The sequence below is a fragment of the Rhineura floridana genome, chromosome 2 (assembly GCF_030035675.1).
Source record: "Rhineura floridana isolate rRhiFlo1 chromosome 2, rRhiFlo1.hap2, whole genome shotgun sequence".
Taxonomy (NCBI): domain Eukaryota; kingdom Metazoa; phylum Chordata; class Lepidosauria; order Squamata; family Rhineuridae; genus Rhineura; species Rhineura floridana.
In genome coordinates, this window is record NC_084481.1 from 80654089 (window position 1) to 80670976 (window position 16888).

Here is a 16888-nt window from a genome sequence, read left to right on the forward strand (position 1 = left end):
CCCCCCTGCAATGGAGACCTGAATGCAAGGCCAGAGGGAATCTCCACCACTTCTTCCTTAGCATGAACCTTAGCTAAGGGGGGAGGGAGATCTTCAAAGATGAGAAGTCCTAATGTGAAGGGAAAGCCAAGACAACAGTACTGAGATACTTTGAAAAGAACCTATGAGTGGCTCTGTTATGATTTAGTAACAGACAAAGCATATTGTGACATCAGCAGGAAATGACATGTTAAAGCCAAATGTATTTTACAAGTTGAACCTATACTGAGTTTGATGGTGCTTACTTCTAGGTAACTATGCACAGGATTGCAGTCATTCTCCCTAAACTTAATTATGAGATTTTATTAGTAGTTTGTTTTGCATGCCTGTTTTGAAGGTGAAGTTTTTAAGCAGTGTGTTAGAAAAGCATATATAAAATCCCGGTGATATAACTCTGGATTTTCCTTGTGGGCATGGCTATGGGGGTGGTCATGATGCCCTTCACAGTTGTTAGGAATTGCCCTAAAATCTACTTGCACTCACAGAATACGGGGTTAAGAGTCTGAAATGAAGATTGCCCATACTTTGAACTCTGTACATTGCTCAGAAACTGAGCCAGTGCATAGCAACTGTTTTGCACTCTTCAATGGCTCAGAGACTCAACCATGGCTTTACCAAATAAAGGCACCCATGATGCTACAATTTAGTCAATTTCATATTAAGTCACCCTTCTGAATGGAGAAACAAGACTCCTGCAGCTGAATGACCAGGAAGATTAAAATGTTCCTCTACAGGTTTTCTGTGTTACCTTTCTTGGTGTCAAATTTCCATCCATTTATTCTCTTGCATAGAGACTGTCCAGTTTGTCCTATGTACATGCATGTACATTTGCAGATCATAAAGTGACCATCCTAAAAGTGAATTTCAAAGACAGGATACAGTGGGAGACTACTGAGATACAGTTATAACCACTGGCTGCACCCACCCTTTCCTAGTTTTCCTCGCCCCGCCCTGGAAATTGCAAAGTGTATGCCTTTGAGTCTGGCATAATTCAGAAGACGTTAAACTTCTTCAGATTCAGAATATACTTGCACCCTAAACAGGCATGTGGTTATAGTGCCACTGAAGCCCAATGGTGTAGTGGCAGACTAGGAGCCAGCAGACTTGGCAACTAACTCAAGACCCCAGTCAGCCAGCCTCAGAGCTGACTGGGCGACCATGGAGTAGCGGCAGACTCTTATTTTCCGGTGAATGTCGTGAATATAAAATTGTGGGATCGTCTCCATTTAGACCACTTACAGGTCCTTAGAAGAATAACTTATATTTACAAAATAAATACATTGGTGCTTATATACTTAACCGGATATTTGTCAGGTAGGTGTATCGCACTGGGGAATCTGGACAGGTAGAAATGTCTGCTGAGCGGGCCGACTGCAAACGCAAGCGGTATACAAACCTGTCATGTACACCTTTATAATACTGAAATATAATATGATACAATAATAATAATGCAACCTGATACGTATACGGTCATGCCACTGCATCGGCTGTAATAGGTTTATGCTGTACGTGCAAGTTGCCCACAAAATTCTACATAAACAAAAGCAGCCTTTTGGACGGCCGCAGTAACAGCGCCAGCACGCCGCTTCGCTCTTATCCCTTTAAAGCCCCGCCCTGCCCTAAAGCAGCCCCTCAGCAGACAGAGCGCGTCTCGACAGCAGAGGCAAGGCCGGCCCACCTTCCCGCCCACCCAGCCTACTCGCGCTCTGTTTCGCTGGGACTTTTGCCTCAGCGCCGCCTCCCCGGGTTGCCTGGGAGAAGAAGGCGGGGGACTTTGGCACAGCCGCAGCCGCTCTCGCTCGTCGAGGAAGAAGCGGGTGGGTGAAGTAGTACCATGGCGGCCTCCAGCGGTAGCAGCAGCCGTCGGGCGGATAACGGCTACGGGGCCAGTAGCCAGCAGCAGGCGGGCTCTCGGCGGCGGAAAGGCCCTGGTCCCTTGGCCACGGCCTACTTGGTCATTTACAACGTGGTCATGACAGCCGGGTGAGTGAGCACCGGTGGAATAGGGTGCTGTGTGCGTGAGAGAGAGAGATCTCCGTCTTAATTAAGACTTGGGTGTTCGCGTTTTTAACCCGGCCATGAGTTTTTCCCTTCCTCTGAATAAAACCGAACCACCCCTCACCGCCGTCCTCTCCTTTCGCTCCCCCTCCCCATACCATACTATGGCTGAGAGAGAGGCTTCTGCAAACCTTCCTCCCTGCCCCCAGTCCCTCAGCCTACTTGCTTCCTTCTGTCATACAGGATCAGGGGGTAGGGATGGTACCTTTCAAGACATGATATACTTTACTAAAGTAAAGGAGAAGAGCTATAAATAGGATTCTCATCATTATGGTCCTTTCCCACCATCTCAGTTGGAAATGGGGCTGGCTTAACAGTGCTCTTGGTCTTGGTATCTGAGTAGTACTTTATTCCTTTGGTCCCCTATTTTAATTGAGGGGCATTTCATTAAGGACATTTTATACACACACACACACTTTAATATAAATAAGTAAATACTTGAATAATGTATACATGTGTCATACTAAAATGAATGTCAGAAACTGGTCATTGGACTGCAGTGCATATCCATATAGTCATTGGAACCTAGAAATACTAAAACAATAAATGGAGTTTAATGTGCCTCTGTAAGCACACCACAAACCTGCAGGGTACTAAAGTACATGCACTAGAAAGCTGGGATTGGCAAGCGCACATTTGCTGTCATGTAATGTGTGAAGTAGGCCTGAGTTGTGTCAGTTTCTGAAATCCTGTGTCCATCTCAGGACACTACTGGGCTCCCTCATTTAGCTGAAGCTGCAACATCGGCAACGACATCTTGGGAGCCCCATCTCTTTCTTTATCTTTTTATCTGTATACCAGGTGTGGGGAACCTTTGGTCCTCATTATGTTGCTGAAGTCAACTCTCATCAGCCCCAACAAGCATGGTCAATGTCCAGGGATGATAAAAGCAGTTATTTAGCAATGTCTAGAGGACCAAAAGTTCTCCACACCTGCCCTGTGTGCACTCTCTCTCTCTCTCTCTCTCCCCCCCCTCTCCCTCTCCCTCTCTCCCTCCCCCCCTCCCCCCTGCAGCCATGAGAATTTTGGTACATCGCTGCAGAGCTGATATTTGTAAAGTGGTGTGAGAATTTTTGACATTTCTGCATGTTATCTTTTCTAGTCTGATTCCTCAACGTATGCTGTTGTCCTGCTTGGCCACATATTGCACAGAATAAAAGGTGAAAGGTGGGGGCAGGGACAAAGTCTGCAGGTGGCATAAGCTGCACAGAGGAAGGATATTGGAAATCCCATTCAACATTGTACTTTCTTTGGGAGAGCGGGAGTGATATTAGCTTTGATTATCCTCATGTATGTCACATAATTCAATCTCTGCGCCCTTCAGTTTCTGAGGGCTGAATCTTGGACATAGTCTGTGGCTCAGTAACAACATTCTGAATTTCTTTTTTATGGGATAACAGCATATGTAGAAGATAGAATAATTGCTACTGACCTTTGGATATGGTTAAATATGGTTGGACAAGACTGTTACCATTTCATTTCTTGAATAAAGAGTATATGTTAGTGCCATGAAGAAAAGAGTGGATGAAGTCCCTAGAAGTAATACCCATTCCTTGTAGATACTTGGCACTTGCATTTAAAATTATAGAGGAATGTGTGAAAATAATTCATGAGATGATTACTTGACAATTGCTACTTTAAATCACTTTTGAACTTAAGGTTTCTTGCACTAAAACCTAGAACAGTTACTTTTCTTGCCATTAGCTCACTTTATGTTTCAGTTTTGTATATGCGCAAATATACTTTTGTAATTCTGAAAATAATACTGCACTGGCAAGAAGAGACTGGATGAAGAACTCAGACTTGTTTCTGATGCAATATATTATTGCTCCACAGTGTGTTAAACTTGCCATGGCTTGATATGCTCTCACAAGTACATTAACAGGGTCAGGAGAAAGGGTGTTGCAATTTGAAAACAGTTTGAATGTGAAAGAGATGATAGCACGATTTTGTAGAACTGCCTTGAAAATCAGTAGGGGGTGTAGGAGGGTGAAATTGGAATGATCTAAAAAGAAATAATAGTGGGAGTTCAGGTTTGGGTTTGTCAAATCCATGTATATACTCTGCTTTTCTAAATAAATTAGTTTGGGGTTGTCTGATTTCATGTCTGCAGTTAATATCTGCATCAGTGACTTGAAACATTTTATATCTGACAGTCTTCCATACAAGTGGGAATACATGAACTCTGAGGTAATCTTTCTTGGATTAAGACAAACTGTGATAGATCAGTCCAAAGGTACATGTAGTTCAGCATCCTGTGGGAACTGTAATTGATGATGTTTCCTCTCAAGTCCCATAGAGTCCGTAGGAAAATAACCCAGCTCTAGAAGTCTGAAGCCCACATAAGAGAGCATGTAGTACTATACAAAGTGTTTAGGGATGTCTCCTCACCAGGGTACATAGAAACATAGGAAGCTGTCTTATAGTGAATCAGACTAGTAATCCAACTGGCTCAGTATTTTCTGCATTGCAAGGCAGCAGCTGGCCAGGGTTTCAGATAGGAGCCTTTCCCAGTCCAACCTGGAGATGTTAATAACTTAATGATGCAAGGTACAGATTTAAAGCATGGCATGAAAAGGTTGAAATGAAGGAATTGTTGACTAGTACTCTGGCCAATACTAGAGATGTAAAATTTCTGGAAATTTTGAAGCCATGGGAAAAAACGGGGTTTTGTTTTTTTCCAGAAAAAAATGGAAAGTTTTGGGAAAATTGAAAAAAAATGCAATATTAGCACTTTTTACAGATTGAAAGTCACTTTGTTACTTCAGGAACATCAAATGTAATTATGTACAAGTTGGTTTGGCATAAAATTATCATATTTGGTATATTAAAAGTACATTTTATTCAAACAATTATTACAAATTGAATTTACTTTTTTAATTTTTCACTTTTTTTTGTAACAAATGGATCTACAAGATCCTGAACTGTAAGGAGCACCTGAACTGTAAGGAACCTCTTTCATTTTGCCAGTTTATGAGCAGGCAAAAAACATTTTTTTAAAAAAACAGAACATCAACATTAATAACAAAGAAAATTATTTCTGTCTCCGCTAGCCCTCCACAGTGTCAAGCAGACATAAAGCATCCATTCCCATAAAAAGAACTGAGAAAAAGGGGGAACCAAGATTCAGCGAAACATTTTATTCATCATGCTAAAATAAAACATTCCATAATCCATTTTTCTTCATTTTTTCAGTTTTTTTTGGGGGGTGGGGGAACAAAGGCTTTGGGGGGGAAAGGAAAAAAACTTTTTTTCCAAATTTTTCCAGATTTTTTTCCCCTTCCTATCTCTAGCCAATACTCACAATTGGACGAAAATATAGCCCTTAATGAAACCCACAAGTTCCACCCTGACTCCCCACAAGTTCCAGCCAAATCATCTCCTTCGAAAAACTAGCAAAGGTGGCCATCACAAAAGTAAGGGCCCTCAGACCCCGTCTCTCATTTGAGCTCTTACTTTGGTAGTATACAGTAGTGTGGCAGTGTGTGTGAGGCTCTACTTCATTCTGGGCATATTTAAAACTCCATTCTAGTCTAGGTAACCATTTTATTGTAGCCAGGCATCGCACAATGTCTCTGTATTATAGCAAAGCGGAGGCATTTGATCAAAGCTTAATAGCTTGAGAATATGTTTTGTTCATTGTGTACAGATAGCATGCATGCTATCTACCTTTCCTAAAAGCATTTTGAAATGGTTCCTTTTTAACTGGTGCAATTGCAACTTTTAGGCTATGATAGTTCCCTTTGCCCCCAAATTGGCAAAAATCTAGCCATTATCTCTGTATCGTTCTAGTGTAATAAAATCTTTCAGTTGATACAGTGGAGAGACATCTGCACGAGAGGACAGATTGTCTACTGTTACTATATTTATCCCACTATATCAGTGGTATTATTCGTGATAAGGCCCCCATGTACCTATTTTAGTGTTGCCTATAGACTACCTAGCTAATACTGCACCAAGCTGATGCTGTTAATTTTTCACTAGTCAACAGCTGGCTCTTTTTCATTTGTTACAAAGCAAACAGACTGAAAAAGGAATAAAATGTTGAGTAACTTATTCTGAAAGGTTCCTGTATGAGGCTTGACATTATTAGTGATATCTGAGCAGGTAATGCTAGGAGAGAGAATGTTTTAACCTCTGCAGTTTTGTTGTTTCCTGATACATTCTGTCACCTGTATAGTAAACATGACTTTTTAAAAGTTGTATTGCTCATAAATGCATTCATGCATGTTTTTATGTGTTAGACATCTGTTCAGAATAATTGCTTAGGACTTTGCACATTAATAACAGAATATATGTAGAAAATGAATTTATATTAATCTCTTGGGGAGATATTATATCTTGCCCTTGTTTAGTCTATAAGGTAGTTTTAAAAGCTACAGTAAAAAGCATATCCAAATACTTACTGTGTGTTTCAGCTAATAACACTACATGTGCAGTTTATTTTGGCTCCCCAGTATGTGTCATGCTTATAATTGCATTCCCTAATGTCCATCTATCATGGAAGTTTGCTTTGTTTTCTCTGAAGCTAACACCACCCTCATTTTTAATTGTATCATGTTTGAATGGTGATGTAATAAACTATATTTAACTACACTAAATATAAACAGCTTCTTTTTATCATTACTTGGTACTGGTGAAGATGAGAATGAAAATGTCAAAATTATTAGTTTAAAAGACTTTTTTATACAATTCATACAATGTTATTCATACAATTGTATTTCATCTCCTGTTCCTAAAACCTCTCTCTTTAAATAAGGGTTCTACCCAACTACAAATAAAGTGGGGGCTGAGGGTCCAGTTTTAAAAGGAGAATGTTAAACTCCTCCACTACTTGCAACTTAAGGCAGTCTGTCTCCCTGGGTGCTTTTTTATCAGCCAGGCATACTGGAGCCCAACTGAGAGGAAAGTGACAATGAGGGACGTTTCAGGGGGTAAGATGCAGGTTGAGTGAGGGCTTAGCACAGGGGTGGGGAACCTTTTTGGCTCTGGAGACGACATGATCGACAGTGGGTTGTCCTGTTCACCTGTCAAAATCCTTTTTGTTGGGTTCACAAGCTTGAGAATCACAGCACAAGGAGTGTTGTCTGCCCTATGCTTTGCCTCCAATTTGAGAGCAGTGCTGGGATGGAGAAATGAGAAACCACTTCTCCCTTTGAATGGAAACTGCTTACCCCGTTCTTGAGCAAGACAGGTTCCTACCACCCATCAGCTGATAGGTGGTTGACAGAGCACCTTGCTCCAGCAAAGAAGCAATTAGGAGCTCCTTTTAAGCTGCCAATTGGTCTTTGAAGCTTTGCCTTTTCCCACCCCGCACCTGATGTCATATATGACGGGCACTCGGTCGACTCCCTGGTGAAGGAGTGGAATGAGGCGATCACCAGGGCATTAGACCAGGTGGCTCCGAAACGCCCTCTCCCCCTGAATAGGACTCAGACAGCACAGTGGTATACTCCACGGCTGCGAATTCTGAGGCGGGTGGTGAGACGGCTAGAACGCCGGTGGCGGAAATCTCGCTCCGAGGACGATAGGACGCGGGTTAGAGCGGCTGCAGCGGCCTACCATGTGGCGATAAGGGCAGCAAAGAAGGATTTCTATGCTGCCTCTATTGCGTCTGCAGAGTGCCGTCCCAGGAGGCTGTTCCAAGTGGTTCGAAGCCTGGTCGGTCCAGTTGCTTCGGAACCGATGGGACATTCTAAAACCTCCTGTGATGAGTTTGCAAAGCACTTTGTGGATAAAATCGATCGTCTAAAGCAGTGGTTCTCAAACTTTTTTGGTTCGCGGCGCACTGTAAAACAAAAATCTTCTGGTGCACTTCGTGTACAAAATTTAAAACATTAATGTATTTTAAACTATGAATAAAATAACTTAAACTATAGAAAACTATTACTTACCCTATACAAATGGGTTTCTTCTCATTTTTAAAATATACTTGCATAATATTTGAGGCACACCTAGCCACATCTTAGCGCACCAGTGTGCCTGGGCGCACTGTTTGAGAATCACTGGTCTAAAGAGTACGATTCCACACGCTGTGGAAACAGTGAGTGAGCCAGAGTTGGCCAGTGGTTTTCCGGTGATGTGGGATCGGTTCCAGCTTCTTCCTTCTGATGAAGTGGACAAGGTGCTTTCAACCTTAAGGCCAACCACCTGCTTACTCGATCCCTGCCCATCGTGGCTCATCATGAACTGCAAGAATAGACTGGGTGAGGAGGTCAAGGCGGTGGTAAATGCATCCTTGGAAGAGGGCGTGATGCCATCAGCTCTCAAGGAGGCAGTAATAACACCAATTTTAAAGAAGCCCTCCTTTGATCCCTAAGATTTAAACAACTTTCGCCCAATCTCAAACTTACCATTCTCGGGCAAAGCGGTTGAGCGGGTGGTGGTGAAGCAATTGCAAGTGCACTTGGAGGAAGCGGATTATCTGGATCCATTTCAGTCGGGCTTCAGGCCTGGACATGGGACTGAAACAGCCTTGGTGGATGATATGAGGAGAGTGTTGGATAGGGGTGAAGGCACCTTCCTCGTCCTCCTGGATCTCTCAGTGGCTTTTGACACCGCTGACCACGGTATCTTTTTGTACCGATTGGAGGGGTTAGGCATACGGGGCACTGTTCTGCAGTGGTTCCGTTCCTTCCTCTCTGATAGGTACCAGAGAGTGGCATTGGGGGATGAGGTTTCGGATCCTTGGCCTCTCACTTGTGGGGTGCCGCAGGGCTCCATCCTCTCCCCGATGCTATTTAACATCTATATAAAGCCGCTGGGGGCTACCATCAGGAGATTTGGGCTGCAGTGTCACCAATATGCGGATGACACACAGCTCTATCTCTCATTTAAATCTTCACCGAGGTTGGCTGTAGAAACCCTGTCCAAGTGCCTGGAGTCAGTGAGTGGCTGGATGGGAAGGAATAAGCTGAAACTGAACCCTGACAAAACCGAGGTACTGTTCTTGGGAGACAAGGGAAGGTTAGGTGATTTGGACCTGGTGCTCAGTGGGGTACAACTGCCCCTAAAAGACCAGGTCCGCAGCCTCGGGGTCATTCTTGACTCCAAGCTGGCCATGGAAGCTCAGGTTTTGGCTGTGAGCCAGGCAGCACTATATCAACTCCATCTGATACGGAGGCTACACCCCTACCTTCCCAATCATCTGCTCCCATTGGTGGTACATGCCCTGGTCTCCTCTCGCCTTGACTACTGTAATGCGCTCTATTTGGGTTACCCTTGAAAATGATCCGGAAGCTGCAACTGGTTCAGAACGTAGCAGCGCACCTGATTAAAGGCAGCCGCCGGCGAGATCACATAACTCCAGTGCTCAGAGAGTTACACTGGCTATCAGTTGCTTGCTGGGCCCAATTCAAGGTGTTGGTTTTGACCTTTAAATCCCTACACGGTTTTGGCCCAGTCTATCTGAAGGAGCGCCTCCAGCATTATCAGCTATGCCGCCTAACAAGATCGGCCTCAAAAGACCTTCTCTCTATCCCACCAGTCAAAACAGCTAGACTGGTGAGGACTAGAGAGAGGGCTTTTTCAATTGTGGCCCCCACCCTATGGAACTCCCTTCCAAATGATCTCCACCAGGCCCCCTCTACAATGAGTTTCCGCTGGGCTGTGAAGACCTGGCTCTTCAGGCAGGCCTTTGGGGTGGGTTAGATTTTATCATTATCGCTGTTAGATTTTAATGTTATTGTATTGGTGTGTCATTTTGTGTTATGTTGTTCATTTTGTACATCACCCAGAGTGGCTGGATGGCCAGCCAGATGGGCAACTTAGAAATCCAGTAAATTAAATTAAAATTAAATTACGTTTATGGTGAGTGGGCATGGCTTCACCAAAATGGCCTCGCAGCCTAAATTGGGAGGCCTAGTGGGCCCAGTTTTGCCCACAGGCTGGAGGTTCTCCATCCCTGGTTTAGCGCCACCCTGCCTGCATGCCTCCTTTGCTGTTAAAATCAGAGTCTGTAAGAACTGGTTTATAGACCGCTGAGACAAACCAGCATTTAAACAGAGACGTCTATGGCCATTTAGTTTGGCCCCTATCAGCAGTGTTTCTTCCAGGACCAACTTCAGGGGTTGGTATGGTTGGACATCTGCTAAAAGCTCTCACGCCAGCACAGGGCCCACCGACAAGAGCTCCCTGAGCCTGCTTCTCCCCTTCTGCATTGCAGTATGCTTGTTCATCTGCCTCTTGCTTTGACCCAGAGGGGATGAGCAAGCAAACAGCAGTGGTGGTGAGACAGAGGATTCACTCCTGCTGCCTGCTTATTCAGTGCCTCTCTGGGTGGCAAGCAAGCAATGATGAGGAAGAAGAGCAACCTCAGCAGCTGTCAACAATGGTGGTGAGGGGCTAGATTCACTGAGGAAGGGGTCCATTGCAGGTGTCTTGCTGAAAGGCCCCTCAGAAAACTGGAGTGGCACTGGTTCCTGTTTTCAGTCAGAAGGTCATTAGCTGCGCTATCTCTATGTTTCTTAACAGATCATTTTGCTATCTCTTTTTCTTCTAGATGGCTTGTTATAGCGGTTGGCTTAGTCAGAGCATACCTCACAAAGGGTAGCTACCACAACCTTTACTATTCAATAGAAAAGCCTTTGAAATTCTTCCAAACTGGAGCTTTGCTCGAGGTAGGTGTGTTAGAGAATATGCCCTTTTAATGGCAGTGAAATAATGCTTGGTCCTTCCTGTACATGTTTGTCACTAATTCACTCCTGTGGTGGTGCATTAAATGCTATCCATTTTTATAGGTAGACCACTGGTAAGTGACAGTTTTCTTCTTCATATCAGAAGTGATATTTCAAGCATGAATACTTAAACAATAGCAACAGAGAACGGTTGAGATTATGCAGTGAAATTATGATTTTCAAGTTAATTTGTTTTCTGACATTCTGCTCTCTGGGGATTGCCCCTTTGAAATCATTCTTCAGTAGCATAATTTGAATTAAAAATAGACTTAGTTACTTTACATGAATGAAATATTTAACATTAGAGACTCTTGTATAATACCACCCTTTCCCTTACTCTGGAAGAAGTGAACTATAGGCAGTATTCAACTACTGTGCCCATCATTTCCACTTGTGCTACAGGACCCCCTCTCCTTCCCTTGTGCACACCTGTAACCCTCTCCAAATCTGCCACAGAGGGTTGGGGGAACCCCTAGAATAGACTTAGGGGGCATGCAGGGAGAGGAGAGGGGTAGAACGTTCTGTTGTGCTAGGAGGGACTCATTGCTATGTTGAATTCCACCCCATGAAACCAAAAGATCTTGTGGTTATGTGATCATGGGATCTCTTTTAATTAAAACCTTTAAAGGGGTTTTAATTTCTTGAAGGCATACATTTCTATAAATGGAGGATATCCCAGTTCTCTCACTCACTTCTCTCAGCAGTGATGGGTGCAGAGGATGGGTTTTGTTTTTTTTAAGTTTGTGGAAGCTGAAGGCCTGCTTCCATTTTCTCTTCAGGGACCATCCCAGGGAAAAATTAATATTTGAAAGTCCCAGAAATATTTTAAGAGGGATTGGAGGAATTAAGTAAACTGTCCTCTAATAACACATTTTTCTGCAAGTTGGCACATAGAGAAGCAAAAATATAGGTGAGAAAATTAGTCGCTAAATAGATGAAAGATGCACATGTGACAAAAATAGTTAGTAGCAGTGCTATATATGAAATATTTTTCTTAGTAATACACACTACTGCTGTAGTAAACCCAAATACAGTAATACCTTGCATTAACATACTCAATGGGACCAGAGCGAGTACGTAAACCGAAAGTGTCCTTAAAGTGAAGCACTACCTTTTAAAACTTTTTTTACCTCTCCTTCATGCGGAGCCTCAAAGCCCTGCGCTAAAGCCTCTGCTGCTGCGCTGCCGTGCCTCCCAGCTGATCATGATTGCATCTCCCAGCTGATTTGCTGTGGCACGATCACGTCTATTTCCACCCCTACACACTAAAGCCTCTGCTGCTGCGCTGCATTTCTGGAGAAATACAGGCATATGGAGCATGTACGTTATAGCGAGGCGACGTTAAGTGAAGCAACGTTAAGCGGGGTATGCCTGAATATGTTACTAACTTAAAACATCTTGTTTTTGGCTGACTTGTATGTTCTTTTTGTTCTAGATCCTGCACTGTGCAGTAGGTAAGTTTTTGGATTCATTTAGTTTCTTCACTTTAATCTCTTAAAAATAATAGCAAAAATATAAAGCATAGTATACATTTCCAGTTTCACCCTTTTTGGTCTTCCTGCTGTCTGTTTTAAGGAGCAATCCAAAGGCTGCTTACTCTGGGTAGGGGGGATGAAATGAGTGGAGGTGTTTCTCTGCCTAGCTCTCTTTGTCAGTGCCAACTAGGGGTGGGTGAAAATTCTACTGAATTCAAATTTAGCATCAGATTTTTCAACCATCTGCATATTCTCCCTGTTTGCAGAGTGATCCTATATGATTCAAACTTCAGCAGCTTTCTACTGGCACTGGATTCCCGCCCCCCTCAAATATTTCCTCGAACATATTGTTCTTTTAATGATTTTATGCACAGCACAGCAGTACAGCGTGCTCTCTCTCTCTCTCTCTGCCGCCCTGTGATGCTTCAGTGTGTATATATCATTATATTTACAGTAGAGGTTAGTATTAGGTTATATATGGTAAGTGTTAGTAAAGGGAGAAGGAGCAAGTAAGATGGAATGTTGGTGAATGCTGGGTATGATTGGCTGAGAGAATGGCGGATAGTTGGTTTATATTTGAGAAAATGATACTTGAGTTAGAGCCCAGACTTGAGAGGGATAGGGTTGGAAGGGTGGTTAGTAGTGGGTAGCAGGGTTGTACTTACAGTGTTAAAAGAACATAGGGTGCAATCCAACTCGTATTTATGCAGGGCTGCGGGGAGTTGGATGTGGTGGTCCACTGGGCTCCTCTGGCAGAAGCCCCTTGTCCCGGCTCAGCCAGTGGTCTATGGGGGAAGCCCAGACTGGCAGAAGGGGTGCTGGTGTAAGGCCTGAGAAAGGGGCATTCTGGGAGCGTGTTGGAGGAGGGGCCAAGGGGGAGACTTATGCAACATCCAACTCCTGTTCGGAGTGCCCTTGCATGGATTGGAACCTGCCAAAATTACACTGAGAAAAAGGTTGGTCTAAGAAAATAATTATAATGGAAGTCAAAAGGAGCGCTTACTCTCCAGTAAGGGGGTTCGTGAGAACTGCCTTTTTGTTTTCTGTTCATACGTGTAGCTCCCGGCTGTGCCAACGTTCTGCCGGCCCAGTGGCTACCAAATGACAAATGGATGCCATGGAATTTCCTGCCAGCTTCTCCTCCGCCAGCACCCCTTCTGCCAGCTTCCCCTGAGTTGGATTGCTCTGTTAGTGAATGTACTTTATGTGAACTGAAGAACAACAATCTAACTAGACGGTTGAGATCTGAGTTAAAAGTATTCTTGTTTATTCATATCTTTTGTTATATAAAACTGGATTCTTGGCCAGCTATTGCAAAGAGTGCAGGTGTTGGCAAATCATAAACAGAGGTGGAAACAGTATCAAATAGTGGCAAGAGACTTTACCCTAGAGCAGTGTTTCCCAACTAGTGGGCCACCAGATGTTGTTGGACCACAATTCCCATCTTTCCTGACCATTGGCAATGCTGGCTGAGACTTGTGGTCCAACAACATCTGGTGGCCCACTAGTTGGGAAAGGCTGCCCTAGAGAGTAAAAGGTTACAGGGGATCAACACAGGGCTGTGATCTTTTAGAGACATAGAAATATACAGGGAGGCTGAGGCTTGACTGTCCACCTGGACATTTGTTAGTAATGGCTGGGGTCAGGGGGAATAAGGCAAAGTCCCTAATAGCAGCATTGTTGTAGAGTGTGTGACTGATAATAATAATAATAATAATTTAATTTGTGGGTCGCCTATCAGGCCAATGGCCACTCTAGGCGACGTACAATTTAACAACAATACATTACATCATAATAAAATACATCATAAAATACAATAAAACAATAAAACAATTCCAGTACAGAGTACTAGGCTATTCGTCGTAAAAATTTAACCCTCCCCGGAAGTCCCAAAGGCCTGTCTGAAGAGCCAGGTCTTCAAAGCTTGGCGGAATACATTCAGGGAAGGGGCATGCCGAAGGTCATACGGGAGGGAGTTCCAGAGAGTGGGGGCCGCCACTGAAAATGCCGTCTCTCTTGTCCCCGCCAACCTAGCTGTTTTAGTTGGCGGGATTGAGAGAAGGTCCTGTGTGGCTGATCTTGTTGGGCGGCATGGTTGGTGGCGCTGGAGGCGCTCCATCAGGTAAACTGGGCCGAGACCGTATAGGGATTTAAAGGTTAATACCAACACCTTGAATTGAGCCCGGAAAATAACTGGAAGCCAGTGTAGGTCGAACAACACTGGAGTGATGTGTTCCCGGCGGCGACAGTTTGTAAGTAGTCGAGCCGCAGCATTTTGTATAAGTTGTAATTTCTGGACCGTTTTCAAGGGTAACCCCACATAGAGCGCATTACAGTAATCCAACCGAGAGGTGACCAGGGCATGTACCACCAGTGGGAGCTGATGAGCAGGGAGGTAGGGCTGCACTCTACGAATGAGGTGTAATTGATACCAAGCTGCCCGGCTCACTGCCGAAATCTGAGCCTCCATGGACAGCTTGGAATCAAGAACAACCCCAAGGCTGCGGACCTGGTCCTTCAGGGGCAATTTCACCCCATCGAACACCAGGTCAACATCTCCCAACCTTCCCTTGTCTCCCACGAGTAGCACCTCAGTCTTATCAGGATTCAACTTCAGCCTGTTCCTTCCCATCCATCCACTCACGGATTCCAGGCACTTGGACATGGTCTCCACAGCTGACTCTGGTGAAGATTTAAACGAGAGATAGAGCTGAGTGTCATCCGCATATTGGTGACACTGCAGCCCAAATCTCCTGATGATTGTCCCCAGCGGCTTCATATAGATATTAAATAGCATGGGAGAGAGAATAGAGCCCTGTGGCACACCACAATTGAGAGGCCAAGGGTCTGAAACCTCCTCCCCCAATGCTACCTGTTGATGCCTATCGGAAATAAAGGAATGGAACCACCGTAGTACAGTGCCTCCTATTCCCGATTCCTCCAGGCGATGTAAAAGGATACTGTGGTCGACAGTATCAAAAGCCGCTGAGAGATCGAGGAGGACAAGAAAGGTGGATTCTCCCCTATCTAATGCCCTCCTCAAATCATCTACCAGAGCGACCAAGGCTGTTTCAGTTCCGTGTCCAGTCCTGAAACCCGATTGGTATGGATCCAAATAATCCGTTTCATCCTAGTGTGTCGACAACTGATTAGCCACCACTCGCTCAATGATCTTGCCCAGGAATGGTAGATTCGAAATTGGGCGAAAGTTATTCAAAACTTGGGGATCCAAGGAGGACTTCTTTAAGATGGGCTTTACAATTGCCTCCTTGAGTGCTAATGGCATTACACCCTCCTCCAAGGATGCATTGACCACCGCCTTAATCCCCTCGCCCAGTTTCTCTTTGTAGCTCACAAGGAGCCACGATGGGCAAGGATCAGTTAGACAGGTGGTAGGCTTCACAGTCGAGAGCACCTTGTCCACATCCTCAGAAGGAAGAGGTCGAAACCGATCCCATTTGACCAGGTTGCAACTGGCCAACTCTGTTTCATTTACTGTATCCATGGCGTATGGAATCGAGCTCCGTAAATGTTCGATTTTGTCGGCAAAGTGCTTTGCTAATTAGTCACAGGAGGCCTTAGACTGTTCCAAGGGTTCCTGAGCAACTGGACTGACCAGGCTTCGGACCACTTGGAACAACCTCCTGGGACAGCACTCTGCGGACACAATAGAGGCAGCAAAGAACCTCTTATTTTCTGCCTTTATTGCCACTTGGTAGGCAGTTACTGCTGCTCTAACCTGTGTCCGGACATCTTCGGAACGGGATTTCCGCCACCGGCGTTCTAGTCGTCTCACCTCCTGTCTCAGATTACGCAACCGTGGAGTATACCATGGTGCTAACTGAGTTCTATTCAGGGGGAGAGGACGTTTCGGCGCCACGCGGTCCAGAGCCCTGGTGATCCCCTCATTCCACTCCATCACCAGGGTATCGACCGTGCTGCCTTCAGCAGGTTCCAATTCCCCTAGCGCAGTCAGGAATCCTTCTGGATCCATTAGGCGTCTGGGGCGGACCATTCTAATAGGTCCTTTTCCCCTACGGAGGGTGTGTGGTATTGAGAAGTCTATATTTACCAGATAGTGGTCTGACCATGACACAGGGGTGGAAGAAGCCACCCCCAACTTCAGAACACTTCCCTCCCAGGACAAATATAAGGTCGAGAGCATGACCGGCTACATGGGTGGGCCCAATATTACTAAGGTGCAGTTCCCAGGAAGCCATGGTTTCCAGGAAATCCCGAGGTGCTCCTACGAGAGTGGCCTCAGCATGTACGTTGAAGTCCCCGAGAATTAATAGCTCTGGGGACAACGCACGTACAGCCGAGACCACCTCTAGCACCTCGGCCAGGAAGTCTGCTGTGCAGCGGGGTGGGTGGTACACAAGCAGGATCCCCAAACTGCCCTTTGGGCCCAACCTCCAGTACATGCAGTCAACAAACTTAGTCCTATGAAGAGGAGGTCTGGCAAAAACTAGAGACTCCCGATAGATGACTGCCACACCCCCTCCCCGCCTTCCCACCCTCGGTTGTTGTGCATAACGGAAACCCAGCGGACACATGGCCTCAAGAATGGGAGCTGAGGCCTCATCCAGCCAGGTCTCCGTAATATATGCCAGGTCTGCTTGCCCATCCAAGATTATATCA

General features: G+C 44.9%; 1 protein-coding gene across 1 annotated transcript in view; it reads left to right on the forward strand.

Annotated features, from left to right (window-relative positions):
• The first annotated feature begins 1701 nt into the window (after nt 1-1701).
• HACD2 (3-hydroxyacyl-CoA dehydratase 2) overlaps nt 1702-16888 on the forward strand; it is a 49426-nt gene continuing 34239 nt past the window's right edge. Inside the window, exons 1-3 of the mRNA XM_061609081.1 lie at nt 1702-2022; nt 10598-10715; nt 12208-12226. Of these exons, the coding sequence (XP_061465065.1) occupies nt 1874-2022; nt 10598-10715; nt 12208-12226 (286 nt within the window). The 5' untranslated portion in view covers nt 1702-1873. The remainder of the gene's footprint in view (nt 2023-10597; nt 10716-12207; nt 12227-16888) is intronic.